This window comes from Myotis brandtii, unplaced genomic scaffold (assembly GCF_000412655.1).
Source record: "Myotis brandtii unplaced genomic scaffold, ASM41265v1 scaffold216, whole genome shotgun sequence".
Classification (NCBI taxonomy): domain Eukaryota; kingdom Metazoa; phylum Chordata; class Mammalia; order Chiroptera; family Vespertilionidae; genus Myotis; species Myotis brandtii.
Window position 1 is genome coordinate 3599001 of NW_005358092.1, and position 13250 is coordinate 3612250.

General features: G+C 40.2%; 1 protein-coding gene across 5 annotated transcripts in view; it reads right to left on the bottom strand.

The window, feature by feature from the left end:
• The window catches only part of ERC1 (ELKS/RAB6-interacting/CAST family member 1), a 462570-nt gene that overhangs the window by 445781 nt on the left and 3539 nt on the right, over window positions 1-13250 (bottom strand). For all 5 annotated transcript variants that reach the window (XM_005865924.2, XM_005865923.2, XM_005865922.2 and 2 more), the window contains exon 2: window positions 7303-8127. In XM_005865924.2, the coding sequence (XP_005865986.1) occupies window positions 7303-7971 (669 nt within the window). In that variant the 5' untranslated portion in view covers window positions 7972-8127. The remainder of the gene's footprint in view (window positions 1-7302; window positions 8128-13250) is intronic.

Sequence of the window (13250 nt, forward strand, 5' to 3'; positions counted from 1 at the left end):
TAGCAGGATACAAAATTAACACCAAGAAATCTATGGCATTTTTATACACCAATAGTGAACTTACGGAAAGAGAGATTTTAAAAAATCCCATTTACCATTGCACCAAAAAAATTAAGATACCTAGAAATAAACTTAACTAAGGAGGTAAAAGACCTGTACTTGGAAAACCACAAGACACTAAAAAAGGAGATAGAGGAAGACGTAAACAGATGCAAGAACATAACCGTGTTCATGGATTGGTAGAATCAACATCATTAAAATGTCCATACTACCCAAAACAATCTATAGATTCAATGAGCTCCCCATTAAAATACCAATGGCATATTTCACAGACCTAGAACGAACTCCAAAAATTCATCTAGAATAAAAAAAGACCCCAAATAGCTGCAGCAATCCTGAGAAAGAAGAAGAAAGTAGGAAGGATCTCAGTACAAGATATCAAGCTGTATTACAAAGCCACTGTTCTCAAAACTGCTTGGTACTGGCACACGAACAGACATACAGACCAATGGAATAGAATAGAGAACCCAGAAATCGACCAAATCCACTATGCTCAATTAATACTTGACAAAGGCAACAAGAGCATACAATGGAGTCAAGACAGTCTCTTCAATAAATGGTATTGGGAAAACTGGACAGATATATGCAAAAAAATGAAACTAGACCACCAACTTACACCATACACAAAAATAAACTCAAAATGGATAAAGGACTTAAACGTAAGACAGAAAACCATAAAAATCTTAGCAGAATCCACAGGCAGCAAAATCTCAGACATATGCCGAAGCAATTTCTTCACCAACACATCTCCTACAGCATTGGAAACTAAAGAGAAAATAAACAAATGGGACTACATCAAAATAAAAAGCTTCTGCACAGCAAAAGAAACCATTAACAAAACAACAAAAAAGCCCACTGCATGGGAGAATATATTTGCAAATGTTATCTCCAATAAGGGTTTAATCTCCAACATTTACAGGGAACTCATACAACTTAACAAAAGGAAGATAACCCAATAGAAAAATGGGCAATGGACCTAAATAGATACTTTTCGAAAGAGGACATAAGGAAGGCCAAGAGACATATGAAAACATGCTCAAAGTCACTAATCATCCGAGAGATGCAAATCAAAATGACAATGAGGTACCATCTCACACCTATCAGAATGGCTATCATCAACAAATGAACAAATGACAAGTGCTAGGGAGGATGCGAAGAAAAAGGAACCCTCGTGCACTGCTGGTAGGAATGCAGACTGGTGCAGCCACTGTGGAGAACAGCATGGAGTTTCCTCAAAAAATTAAAAATGGAACTCCCATTTAACCCAGTGATCCCACTTCTAGGAATATATCCCAAGAAACCAGAAACACCAATCAGAAAGGATATATGCACACCTATGTTCATAGCAGCACTATTTACAATAGCTAAGATTTGGAAACAGCCTAAGTGCCTATCAGCAGATGAGTGGATTAAAAACTGTGGTACATCTACACAATAGAATACTATGCTGCTATAAAAAGGAAGGAACTCCTACCATTTGCAACAGCATGAATGGACCTGGAGAGCATTATGCTAAGCAAAATAAGTCAGTCAGAGAAAGATAAATATTGCATGATCTCACTCATTTGTGGAATATAATGAACAACATAAACTGATGAACAAAAACAGATCCAGAGACAGAGAAGCATTGATCAGACCATCAAACCTCAGAGGGAAGGTAGGGGAGGGTGGGGGTAAGGGGGAGAGATCAACCGAAGGACTTGTATGCATGCATATAAGCATAACCAATGGACACAGACACCAGGGAGGAGAGGGCATGAGCGGGAGGGGGGGTGGGGGTAAGGGGGGGATAAGGACACATATCTAATACCTTAAAAAAAATAGAGGTGTCAACCAAATTCACGATCGACAATGACAGATCAAAACACATGCGTGCGACTGGCGCCAGTGAGAGCTTTATATGTATCGCGCATGTGTGAGTCAACTTAGCCTTTTATATATAAACTTGCTTAATTAGACCTGCTTTCTGATTTAGCTAAACTTTCCCCAGCCCCGTGAAGCACCTCAATTTCTCTTTCAGGTGACTCAGCAAAACAGCAATAAATATCAACAGGAAGCAGATTATTATTGTAGATCACACAGGGAGAACAAAGGATAAAATATTTAACTGTAACAGTGTTTGACTATATTCTGCGCAGTGAGAAAACCTGAAGTCATTTTCAAGGTCCACCAATTTTTACTTCTTCTTAGTTGGGTCAAGTCTCTAAACTTTCTAAATCTCTATTGTTTTTGCTAATAAAAAGAAAATAGGATTCTACAGTCTCCTATCTACCTACTCCAGGACTTCTGTGAGGATCAAATGAGATGAGGCACGTGAAAACGCTTCACAAACATTTGGTGTAAAATGTTTCCACCTAGCTATAAAGCAAGTTGGGTTCCTGGGCTGAAGAAACTCCAAGGAGGCTAGTAGCTAGGGAAAGGAAGCTGGGCATTGCTACATGACGTCATTGCCCAGCACGTACAGTGACCATTTCCGGGCTGGGCTGGGCTGTGGGCCATTTACTTCTTCTTAGTTGGGTCAAGTCTCTAAACTTTCTAAATCTCTATTGTTTTTGCTAATAAAAAGAAAATAGGATTCTACAGTCTCCTATCTACCTACTCCAGGACTTCTGTGAGGATCAAATGAGATGAGGCACGTGAAAACGCTTCACAAACATTTGGTTGAACTGTAAAATGTTTCCACCTGGCTATAAAGCAAGTTGGGTTCCTGGGCTGAAGAAACTCCAAGGAGGCTAGTAGCTAGGGAAAGGAAGCTGGGCATTGCTACATGACGTCATTGCCCAGCACGTACAGTGACCATTTCCGGGCTGGGCTGGGCTTGGCTGCCATTTGGTGGGCTATCACTCTGAGGTGGTGGTGGGGCCTGTGTCCCACTTGGGGAAACCCGAGTATTGCTTTGTAAGTGCAAGGTCCGCAGTGCCGTTTCTCTGTAAATGGCCAGTGCACATCACAGCAACTCCTGCACTGAGCATCTGCCCCCTGGTGGTCAGTGCATGTCACAGCAGCCAGTCAGACACTTAACATATTAGCCTTTTATATATTTAGTCTAGAGGCCTGGTGCACGACTTTCGTGAATTGGGGGCTGGGGGGGGGGGGGGGTGTTTCTCAGCCCGGCCTGTGCCCTCTCCCAGTCCTGGACCCCTTGGGGGATATCCAACTGCAGGCTTAGTGGGCCCGCAGTGAGCCTAAGTCGGCAGTTGGACATCCCCCGAAGGGTCCTTAGCGCTGCTGTGGAGGCAAGAGAAGCTCCCACCACCGCTGCTGGGTTCGCCAGCCGTGAGCCCAGCTTCTGGCTGAGCAGCGCTCCCCCTGTGGGAGCGCACTGACCACCAGGTGGCATCTCCTGCGTTGAGCATCTGCCCCCTGGTGATCAGTGCACATCATAGCGACTGGCCATTCTGCTGTTCGGTCAATTTGCATATTAGGGTTTTATTATATAGGATAGTACTGGAGGTCCTAGCAACAGTGATCAGACAAGAAGAAAACATAAAAGGCATCCAAATTGGAAAGGAGGAAGTAAAACTGTCATTATTTGCAGATGACATGATATTGTACACAGAAAACCACAAGGACTCCACTAAAAAACATGTAGATTTAATAAAGGATTTTGGCAATGTAGCAAGATACAAAATTAACATCCAGAAATCAGTGGCATTCTTACACACCAATAATGAACTCTCAGAAAGAGAAACAACAAAACAATCCCAATTACCATTGTAATAAAAAAAGTGAAATAGGAATACACTTAAGTAAGGAGGTAAAAGACTTGTACTCAAAAACTATAGGGCGCTGAAAAAACAGAGGAAGATATAAACAAGTGGAAGAATATACCATGTTCATGGATTGGTAGAATCAACATCATTAAAATGTCCATACTACCCAATGCAATCTACAGATTCAATGTAATCCCTATTAAAATACCAATAGCATATTTCACAGACCTAAACCAACACTCCAAAAATTTATATAGAACCAAATAAGACCCCATATAGCTGCAGAAATCTTGAGAAAGAAGAACACAGTTGGAGGAATCAAAATACTAGATTTCAAGTTATACTACAAAGCCACCATAATCAAAACAGCCTGGTACTGGCAGAAAAAAAAAAGGGCATATAGATCAATGGAACAGTATAGAAACCGCAGAAATCAACCCAAGTCATTACGCTCAATTAATATCTGACAAAGGAAACAAGAGCATACAATGGACTAAAGACAATCTCTACAATAAATGGTGTTGGGATAATTGGACAGCTACATGTGAAAAAAACGAAACTAGACCACCAACTTACACCATACATAAGAATAAACTAAAAATGGATAAAAGATTTAAATGTAAGTTGTGAAACCATAAAAATCCTTGAAGAAAACAAAGGTAGCAAAATATCAGACATCTCATGTAACAAAATTTTCACTAACACAACACCTAGTGCAAGAAAAACAAGAGAAAAAAATAAACAAATGGGACTACATCAACATAAAAAGCTTCTGCACAGCCCTAGCTGGTTTGGCTCAGTGGTAGAGTGTCAGCCTGTGGACTGAAGAGTCCCGATTTCCATTCTGGTAAAGGGCACATGCCCAGGTTATGGGCTCAATCCCCAGTAGGGGTCATGCAGGAGGCAGCCTACAAATGATTCTCTGTCATCATTGATATTTCTTTATCTCTCTCCCTCTCCTTTCCCCTCTGAAATCAATAAAAAGCTTCTGTACAGCAAAAGAAAACAGCATCAAAATGAAAAGGGAGAACATATTTGACAATGACCATCTGATAAGGGGTTAATATTCAATATATATAAAATACTTGAACAAATCAACAAAAGGAAAACAATCCAATAAAAAAAATGGGCAGAAGAACTAAATAGACACTTAACCTATAGCAGACATACAAATGGCCAAGAGACATATGGAAAAATTTTCAACGTCACTAATCATCAGAGATGCAAATTTAAATGACAATGAGCTACCACCTCACACCTGTCAGAATGGCTGCCATCAATAAATCAACAAACAACAAGTGCTAGCTAGGATGGGGAGAAAAAGGAACCCTAGTACACTGCTGGTGGGAATGCAGACTAGTATAACCACTATAGAAATCAGTATGGAATCACTTCAAAAAATTAGAAATGGAACTGCCATTTGACCCAGTGATCCCACTTCTAGGAATATATCCTAAGAAGATTAAAACACCAATCAGAAAGAACATATGCACCCCTATGTTTATAGCAGTGCTATTGTAAATAGCACTAAGGTCTGAAAACAGCCCAAGTGCCCATCAGTAGATGAATAGATAAAAAAGCTGTGGTACATCTACACCATGGAATACTATGTAGCTGTATAAAATAAGGATCTCTTAACCTTTGAAACAGCATGGAGGGACCCGGAGAGTATTATGCTTAGCAAAATAAGCCAGTCAGAGAAAGACAAGTATCACATGATCTCACTCATATGTGGAATCTAATGAACAAAATAAACTAAATATGAAGATTTTTATTTAAATCTCTGATGTTAGGTAAATTAACAGGTACAGGCACAATAGTATACAGGCATTAAAAACGATGATTTAGATATCTACACTAATAAAAGAGAAACATGCAAATTGGTGTCACTCTGCTACACCCACCAGCCAATCAGGATGAGTACGCAAATTAACCCAACAAAGATGGCAGTTAATTTGCATATGCAGGCGCGGAGCAAAGACTGAAGACGACTGAAGACTGAAGACGACTGAAGATGGAAGATGCTTGGCTTCTCTGCTGCAGCCGGAGTGGAGAAGCCAAACCTCGCTGCTGCAGCCGGACGAAAGGCCTGGGTCCCAGGTGCCAGAGGAAAACCGGTGCCAGCAGCCAGGAGAAGGAAGGCCTATTGCACAAATCTTCGTGCAACGGGCCTCTAGTATATCATAAGACTTTAATATATAGTATAACACCTATAATATTCCCTTCATGTAAAATTTGTATGTGTATATGCACAGAGATAGTTCATTAGAGAGAAACATAAAAATGTTAACAGTGTAGCTATGGCCACTGTGGCTCAGTTGGTTGGAGCATCATCCTGTGTACCAAAGGGTAGTAGCAGTAGCTTTGAGTCCTGGTCAGAGCACATAACCAGGTTGTGGATTCGATCCCAGGTTGGGGCGTGTGTGGAAGGCAACCAATTAATATTTCTCTCTCACATCGATGTTTCTCTCTCTCCCCCTCCCATCTCTCTTCTTTCCTCTCCCTCTCATATCAATTTAAAAACACACACATACACACATATCCTAGGGTAAGGACTAAAAAAATAAAAGTTCTAAATGTATTTTCAACATAAACTATAATTAAGATTTTAACTGCTGCAGTTTGAATATGACTTGTCCACATCTTTGTGGTCATATACCACTGAATGCAAAATGGCTATGGCCAAAACATTAACTACAACTTGGAAGAGGGCAGAAAATTAATAAATGAAGGTTTCATATATCTAAGTAGAGGCCCGGTGCACGACATTCGTGCATTGGTGGGGGAGGAAGGGTCCCTCAACCCGGCCTGCGCCCTCTCGCAGTCCGGAACCCCTCGGGGGATGTCTGAATGCTGGCTTAGGCCCACTCCCCGCGGACATCCCCCGAGGAGTCCTTAGCGCTGCCACAAAGGCGAGGCAGGAGAGGCTCCTGCCACCGCCGCTGGGTTTGCCAGCAGTGAGCCCAGCTTCTGGCTGAGCAGCGCTCCCCCCGTGGGAGCGCACTGACCACCAGGGGGCAGCTCCTGCATTGAGCATCTGCCCCCTGGTGATCAGTGCGCGTCATAGCGACCAGTCGTTCCGCCGATTTGCTTATTAGCCTTTTATCATATAGGATAAGACAGCACTTAGCTCTTAAACTGCAAAGCCCATAATTATGCCTCATTATATTTATTTTCTAGAAGCACAATCACACCAAGTTGTCTTTCTTCCACCTTAAATTTGTTAAAGAACTAAAAAAAAAATTACATAAGCATCCTTAAGTTAAACTATCATGAATGTCCACAGAAAGAACTGCTCCTCATTATTGCCAAGAGGACATGACAACCAAAAAAATAAAAAATAATCAAGACAAAGGACCAAACCTGGGAAAAGCCAAGAAACAGAGAATAGAAATTATTAAATTAAATAATAATCAGGAAGATAAATGTAACAAGAAGGGAAAAACCTAAGAAAGGAAAAAAGAATGGTTCATTTCACTTATATGCATGAATTCAGACAGTAAAAGCAAACATACGGAAAAAAACTAACCTGGTTTTCCTCCTGCACAACTCTATACTGTTCCTTCCAAACAGTGATTTTGGAAGCTTCATCTTTTCTGAGGGCTCGCTCTTTCTTCAGCTCTGGGCTCCAGAAGGTCTTGATGCTATTCATTGAAGAACTTAATTTGCTCTCCTTTACTTCCACATCCTTCCGCAAGAGATCATTTTCCCTTAATACTTCCTTCAGCTGTGTCTGCAGATCCATGATTGTGTTATCTCTTGCCTGACGAAGTGAGTGAGGAACAGTAGATGCCATACTCACAGGAGGGAGGTGATGCTCTCCAAATGCTATGGTGTCACTAGCAACCCCACCACTAGCTATATTAGGGCTACTGCCCATAGCAGTCATCCTAACACCATAAGGCAGACGTCCCCCAGAACGGCCAAGTGTCATAGTACTTTTAGGTGTTTCTGAACCCACATTTTCATGGTCACTTAGGTACATAGGGCCAGATGTGGCATAGGCAGCATTTAAGGACTGGATATTCTCCATTGAAAGGGTTTTCCCACTGCCACCTCCAACACTGCTTCCAGAACTCCCTCCTGTACTATTGGTTCGACGATGGCCCAAGCGAGGGGAACGTGGAAGCCTAGGTGAACGCCCAGGGCTCTGGTTGCTCGGTTCCACCTTCCCAACTGAGCGAGCACTTCCATACATGACTGCAAGATGAATTTATGTACCAGGGAAGGTATAAAGCAGAGAGCAAAATGTAGAACTCCGTGAGGTTTCTCTATGGCTGTAAGTTTGTTTAAGGCAAATCAGAAATAACAGGTCCTCAGCTGTCCAGTCTTGAAGAAATATCTTACACCATATCTGTAATGAGAAGATCACACAGTAAATCCTCCAATAATAACCATTTCCCTTCTAAGAAACACTGCATTACCCCCACTTGAGGAAGCTTTCCCTTCTATCCTCTATTTACTCATGCATTCAAAATTTGTTTACAGCACAATTTATTTCATAGTAAACATAATTCTATAAATATTTCACATTTCCCAAAAACTGAATATTGAAACCATACCAAGCAAATGAAAAAGTGATTGCCAAGGAAAAGATAAAACTATTTGAAGATATGATTTTCTAACTGGAAACGCAAGAGTATAAAATGAAAAGTTATTAGGACTAATAATAAAACCCAACAAGTTTGTCAGACACAAGATTAATATATAAATAGCAATACTTTCTTGCACATTAGTAATAGTAATTAGAAAATGTAATTTTTTAAAAGCTCATTCACAATAGTAACCATAAAAACACTTTGATATAAATCTAACAAAAAAAGCATGCATTTTTTTAAAAAAATTACAAAACTTTACTGAAACAACACCTGAACAAAAGGAGAGATATCCATGTTCATGGATAAGAACACAAACACTGTAAAGGTGGTCAGTTCTTCCCCAACTACTTCAAATTCCAATGAAAATCTCTACAAGATTCTTAACATAATTCTAAAGTTGACTCTAAAATTCAAATAGAAAAGTAGAGATACAAGAATAACCAAACAACCTGGAATAAAAGAACAAAGAAGGAATATGGCCCCTAAATAGCAAGATAAATTACAGGTCCAGGATCCTTTATTTGCAATCCAAAAATCCAAAATGTCTGAAAAGTGTTTTGTTTTTTTCTTTTTAACTCACTTAGAAGCAAAACCTGACCTGATCTAAGGTAACTTATTTTTTATATGCATCTCACTTAGTGTGATTATTCATACACTTCACTGAGAAAATAATATGTAGGACTTACAGGATACTGCATAATGCCCATTGGGTACTACTGGGGGAAAATATAGATTCTAATATCACGTCTGAACCCCAAGGATTTCTCATAAAGACTTATAGCCTTTTAAAGCTATAGAAATTAAAAATGTATAATACTGGTCCACAAATAGTCTAAATTATATATGTGAGTTTAGTATATGCTTAAAGTAACATTTCATTTATTTATTTATTTATTTTTAATATATTTTTATTGATTTCAGAGAGGAAGGGAGAGGGAGAGAAAGAAACATCAATGATGAGAGAGAATCATTGATCGGCTGTCGCCTGCTCGCCCCCTACTGGGGATTGAGCCCACAACCCGGGCATGTGCCCTTGACCAGAATCGAACCCAGGACCCTTCAGTCCACAGGCTGATGCTCTATCCCTGAGCCAAACCAGCTAGGACCTAAAAGTAACATTTCAAAACAGTAAGAAAAGGATAAACATCCAATAATGGAGTCAAAACAAAAGGTACTCTTGAAAAAAAATAAATCACATCCCTACTTCACACAGTACATGGAAATAAATTGTATGTATCTTAAAAATATACATTTGAGCCCAGCCGGTGTGGCTCAGTGCTTGTATGAACCAGGAGGTCACGGTTCGATTCCTGGTGGGGCACATGTCCAGATTGCAGGCTCAGTAACCAGTAAGGGGCATGTAGGAGGCAGCCAATCAATGATTCTCTCTGATCATTGATGTTTCTCTCTCTCTCCCTCTCCCTTCCTCTCTGAAATCAATAAAAATATATTTTAAATATATATACACACACGCACAGACACACACACACACACACACACACTTGAAAACTACTAAAAGTGTTAGAAGGAAACAGGATAATATCCTATGAACTTAAGTTAAAGTAAGGGTTCTTAAATAAGAAACAAAAAGCAAAAACCATTTTTTAAAAAGCTAATACATTTAAATTATATCAAACAGACAAAATATACCCAAAAAATCACTACAAGCAAAATTAAAAGGAAAACCCAAACTAGGTGAAAAAAATATATCTAACATATGTATAAAAGATCTGTATACAAAATATATAAAGAACCAGGCCGGGTGTGGCTCAGCTCTTGAGTGTAGACCCAGGAACCAAGAGGTCACCGGTTCGATTCCCCGGTTGGGGCACATGCCCAGGTTGTGGGCTCAATCCCCAGTGTGGGACTTGCAGGAGGCAGCCGATCAATGATTCTCTCTCATCACTGATGTTCCTATCTCTCCCTCTTTCTTCCTCTCTGAAGTCAATAAAAATATATTTAAATATATATATACAATTTAAATATTAAAATATATTTAAATCATATATATAATTCCTACATGGGAAATGCCAAATTTGAGACAGCAATAATTAGAGGGTAAGGGAATATATTGTAAAGGGAGGTTGGGTGAGAGGGGAATGTTTGTGGAGGCTTTAGTTTCACTTATAAAATGTTATATTCATACTACAATAAAGCTTTAATTTTTAAAAAAATGAAAATATAGTCATATCCTACAAGTATAAAATAAATTTTTAAAACACAAAGTCAGCCCTAGCCGATTTGGCTCGGTGGATAGAGCGTTGGCCTGCGGACTGAAGGGTCCCGGTTCGATTCTGGTCAAGGGCACATAACTGGGTTGCAGGCTTGATCCCCAGTGGGGGGTGTGCAGGAGGCAGCCAGTCAATGATTCTCTCTCATCATTGATGTTTCTATCCCTCTTTCCCTCTTAATTCCTCTCTGAAATCAATAAAAATATATTTTAAAAAAAACAAAAAACACAAAGTCATAGCTATCCTCCTACTTTCCACCATTCTCTCAAAGATAAATTAACAAAGATCTAAACTAGATCTCTGTGATTTCATTCTACCAAAGAATTGGCTTAGGTTAAGTAATAGGTTTTAGCATATTAAATAATACTTTTCAAAATTCCACTGTTGTGTAGAATTAATCTCTCTCAAATCGATGTCTGTCTCTCCCCCCCCCTTCCTTCCACTCTCTCTAAAAATCAATGGAAAAAATATCCTCAGGTGAGGATAAATAAGTAAATACATTTAACAATATGCCACAAACACAACCACAAAATAATAATTCTTGCACTCTGAACAGTTGACAAAAAAGAATTTTGACCTAAAAAAACCCATAAAAGTTATTCAGTTTGATTTCATTGATATAAAAATTCTAGAACTAATATATTATGACAGAAAGCAAATCTGTGCAAGCCTGGGGATGGGGATAAGGGAGAGGTGTGGATCATAAAGGGGTGGGGGGAAACTTTTGAGATAATGAAAATGTTCATTATTTTGACTGGGGTAATAATTTTGCAGGCATATACATGTCAAAACTCATCAAACTGTATACTTTAAATATGTCCAGTTTACTGTACATAAATTATACCACAAAAGTTTGCAAAAATAATTTTACATTCCAAACTCCCTTCCCCCTGATTAATCCAAAAGAAACACCTTCACAGACTACACACCTGAAATCCTGCTTGCTGCTGGAGAAAATCATGCAGCTGTTCAATTTGAGCCCATTATGTTGCCCCCAGGCTCCTACAAGTCCCAGTTAGCTTCCTATCCAATATTTTGTTAGCTCCCTATCTAATATCTGTTGTGGTTATTTCAAACCTTCTCTCTCTGCCTATGAAACAAAACACGAGTCTCCTGGCTCAGAGACAAAGAACTTTATTCCTCACAGCACATCAAGCAGTATGATCATTAAGATTACACTGGCTCCCTATTTCTCCCAAATTCCACAAGGTGACACAAAGGGACTTTGATAGATGCTACATATGGAGTGAGTTTGCACCACAGCTGAGGAACATTGAGCTTAGTGAATCCACCACTTTTACAGTAAGCAATACGTAAGCCTGCGCTCTCCCAATGGGAGACAAATTTTTTGATACTGTTATGGTTGTAATTAGCTAGTAATTCATAAGAGGAAAGGAGAAAAAGGGAGGCCAGATATTATAGGCAAGTCATTTGAGCACCTTCACCAGGAAGCTGCAATTTCAGACTCCCCAGGGAACCACTGGTCCATTCCCTACAGAACACTGGGGGAAAAGACTGAACAAAGGGAAATATGGGTGTGCACACACAGTGAATCAGGGTGACTAGGGAACGTCCTTGTCAATCAAATCTGGGAACAGAAATCACTGGCTGGAAGAGGTGGGGCCAATGCAAGACCACGAAAATTTGGGAATACATAATCCTCTAGAAAGGAGCTTGTGCTCTTGGCTCTTTTGCATTCACTGGCAAACCCCACATGCAATGGACTAACAGACTGCAACTGGGAACACAAACTAGACTAGCCTGATGCTGGATTAGACTGTTACCCAACATGGAATGGAAACTCTGGACACTGCCTTTGATTTTAGTTCTGCTAAAAGCAAAATGTGACTCCTATGGCAAGACTGAGGCAAATGGGACCTTGGAAAGTCAGGGGTTTGATCCCACAGAAATAAAGCTTTCTACAATATCTCATCCTCCCATGTGAGCCTCAGAAAATTCCTTTTCTCGGGATATCACCAGAAGCCCACTCCCACTAGCAACAGGTGGGACAAGGACCTCTCCCCAGTGCTAATATTCCCTTTAAGAGGGGAAGCAAAATTCTCTCTCTTTGAATGTGGACTAGACTTAGTGATTAGCTTCTTGATGATAAATCATTTACAAGCCTAAATCACAAAAGACAATGGGGTTTCTGTCTTGGCCATTCTCTTGGATCATTCACTTGGGGGAAGCTAGCTGCCATGTTGTAAGGATATCCAAGCTACCTTACAGAATGAGCCACACAGTGAGAAACTGAGCCCTTTGGCCAACAACCATGTAAGATAGCTTGGAAAAGAATCCTCCAATCCCAGAGAAACACTTAGATGACTGCAGACTCAGCTGACATCTTGACTGTAACCTCATGAAATACCTTCAGCCAGAACCACACAGCTAACGCTCTTCATTAAAACTGTCATATGTTTGGCCTGGCCAGTGTAGCTCAGTGCTATAGCATCATCCTGAGCACTGAAGAGTCTCAGGTTTGATTGCTAGTCAAGGGCACATACCTGGATTGCACGTCAATCACAGCCCTCGGCTGGGGTGAGTGCAGGAGGCAACCAATCAGTATGTCTCTCTCATAACGATGTTTCTTGCTGTGTGTGTGTGTGTGTGTGTGTGTGTGTGTGTGTGTCTCAAACACCCTCCCTTCT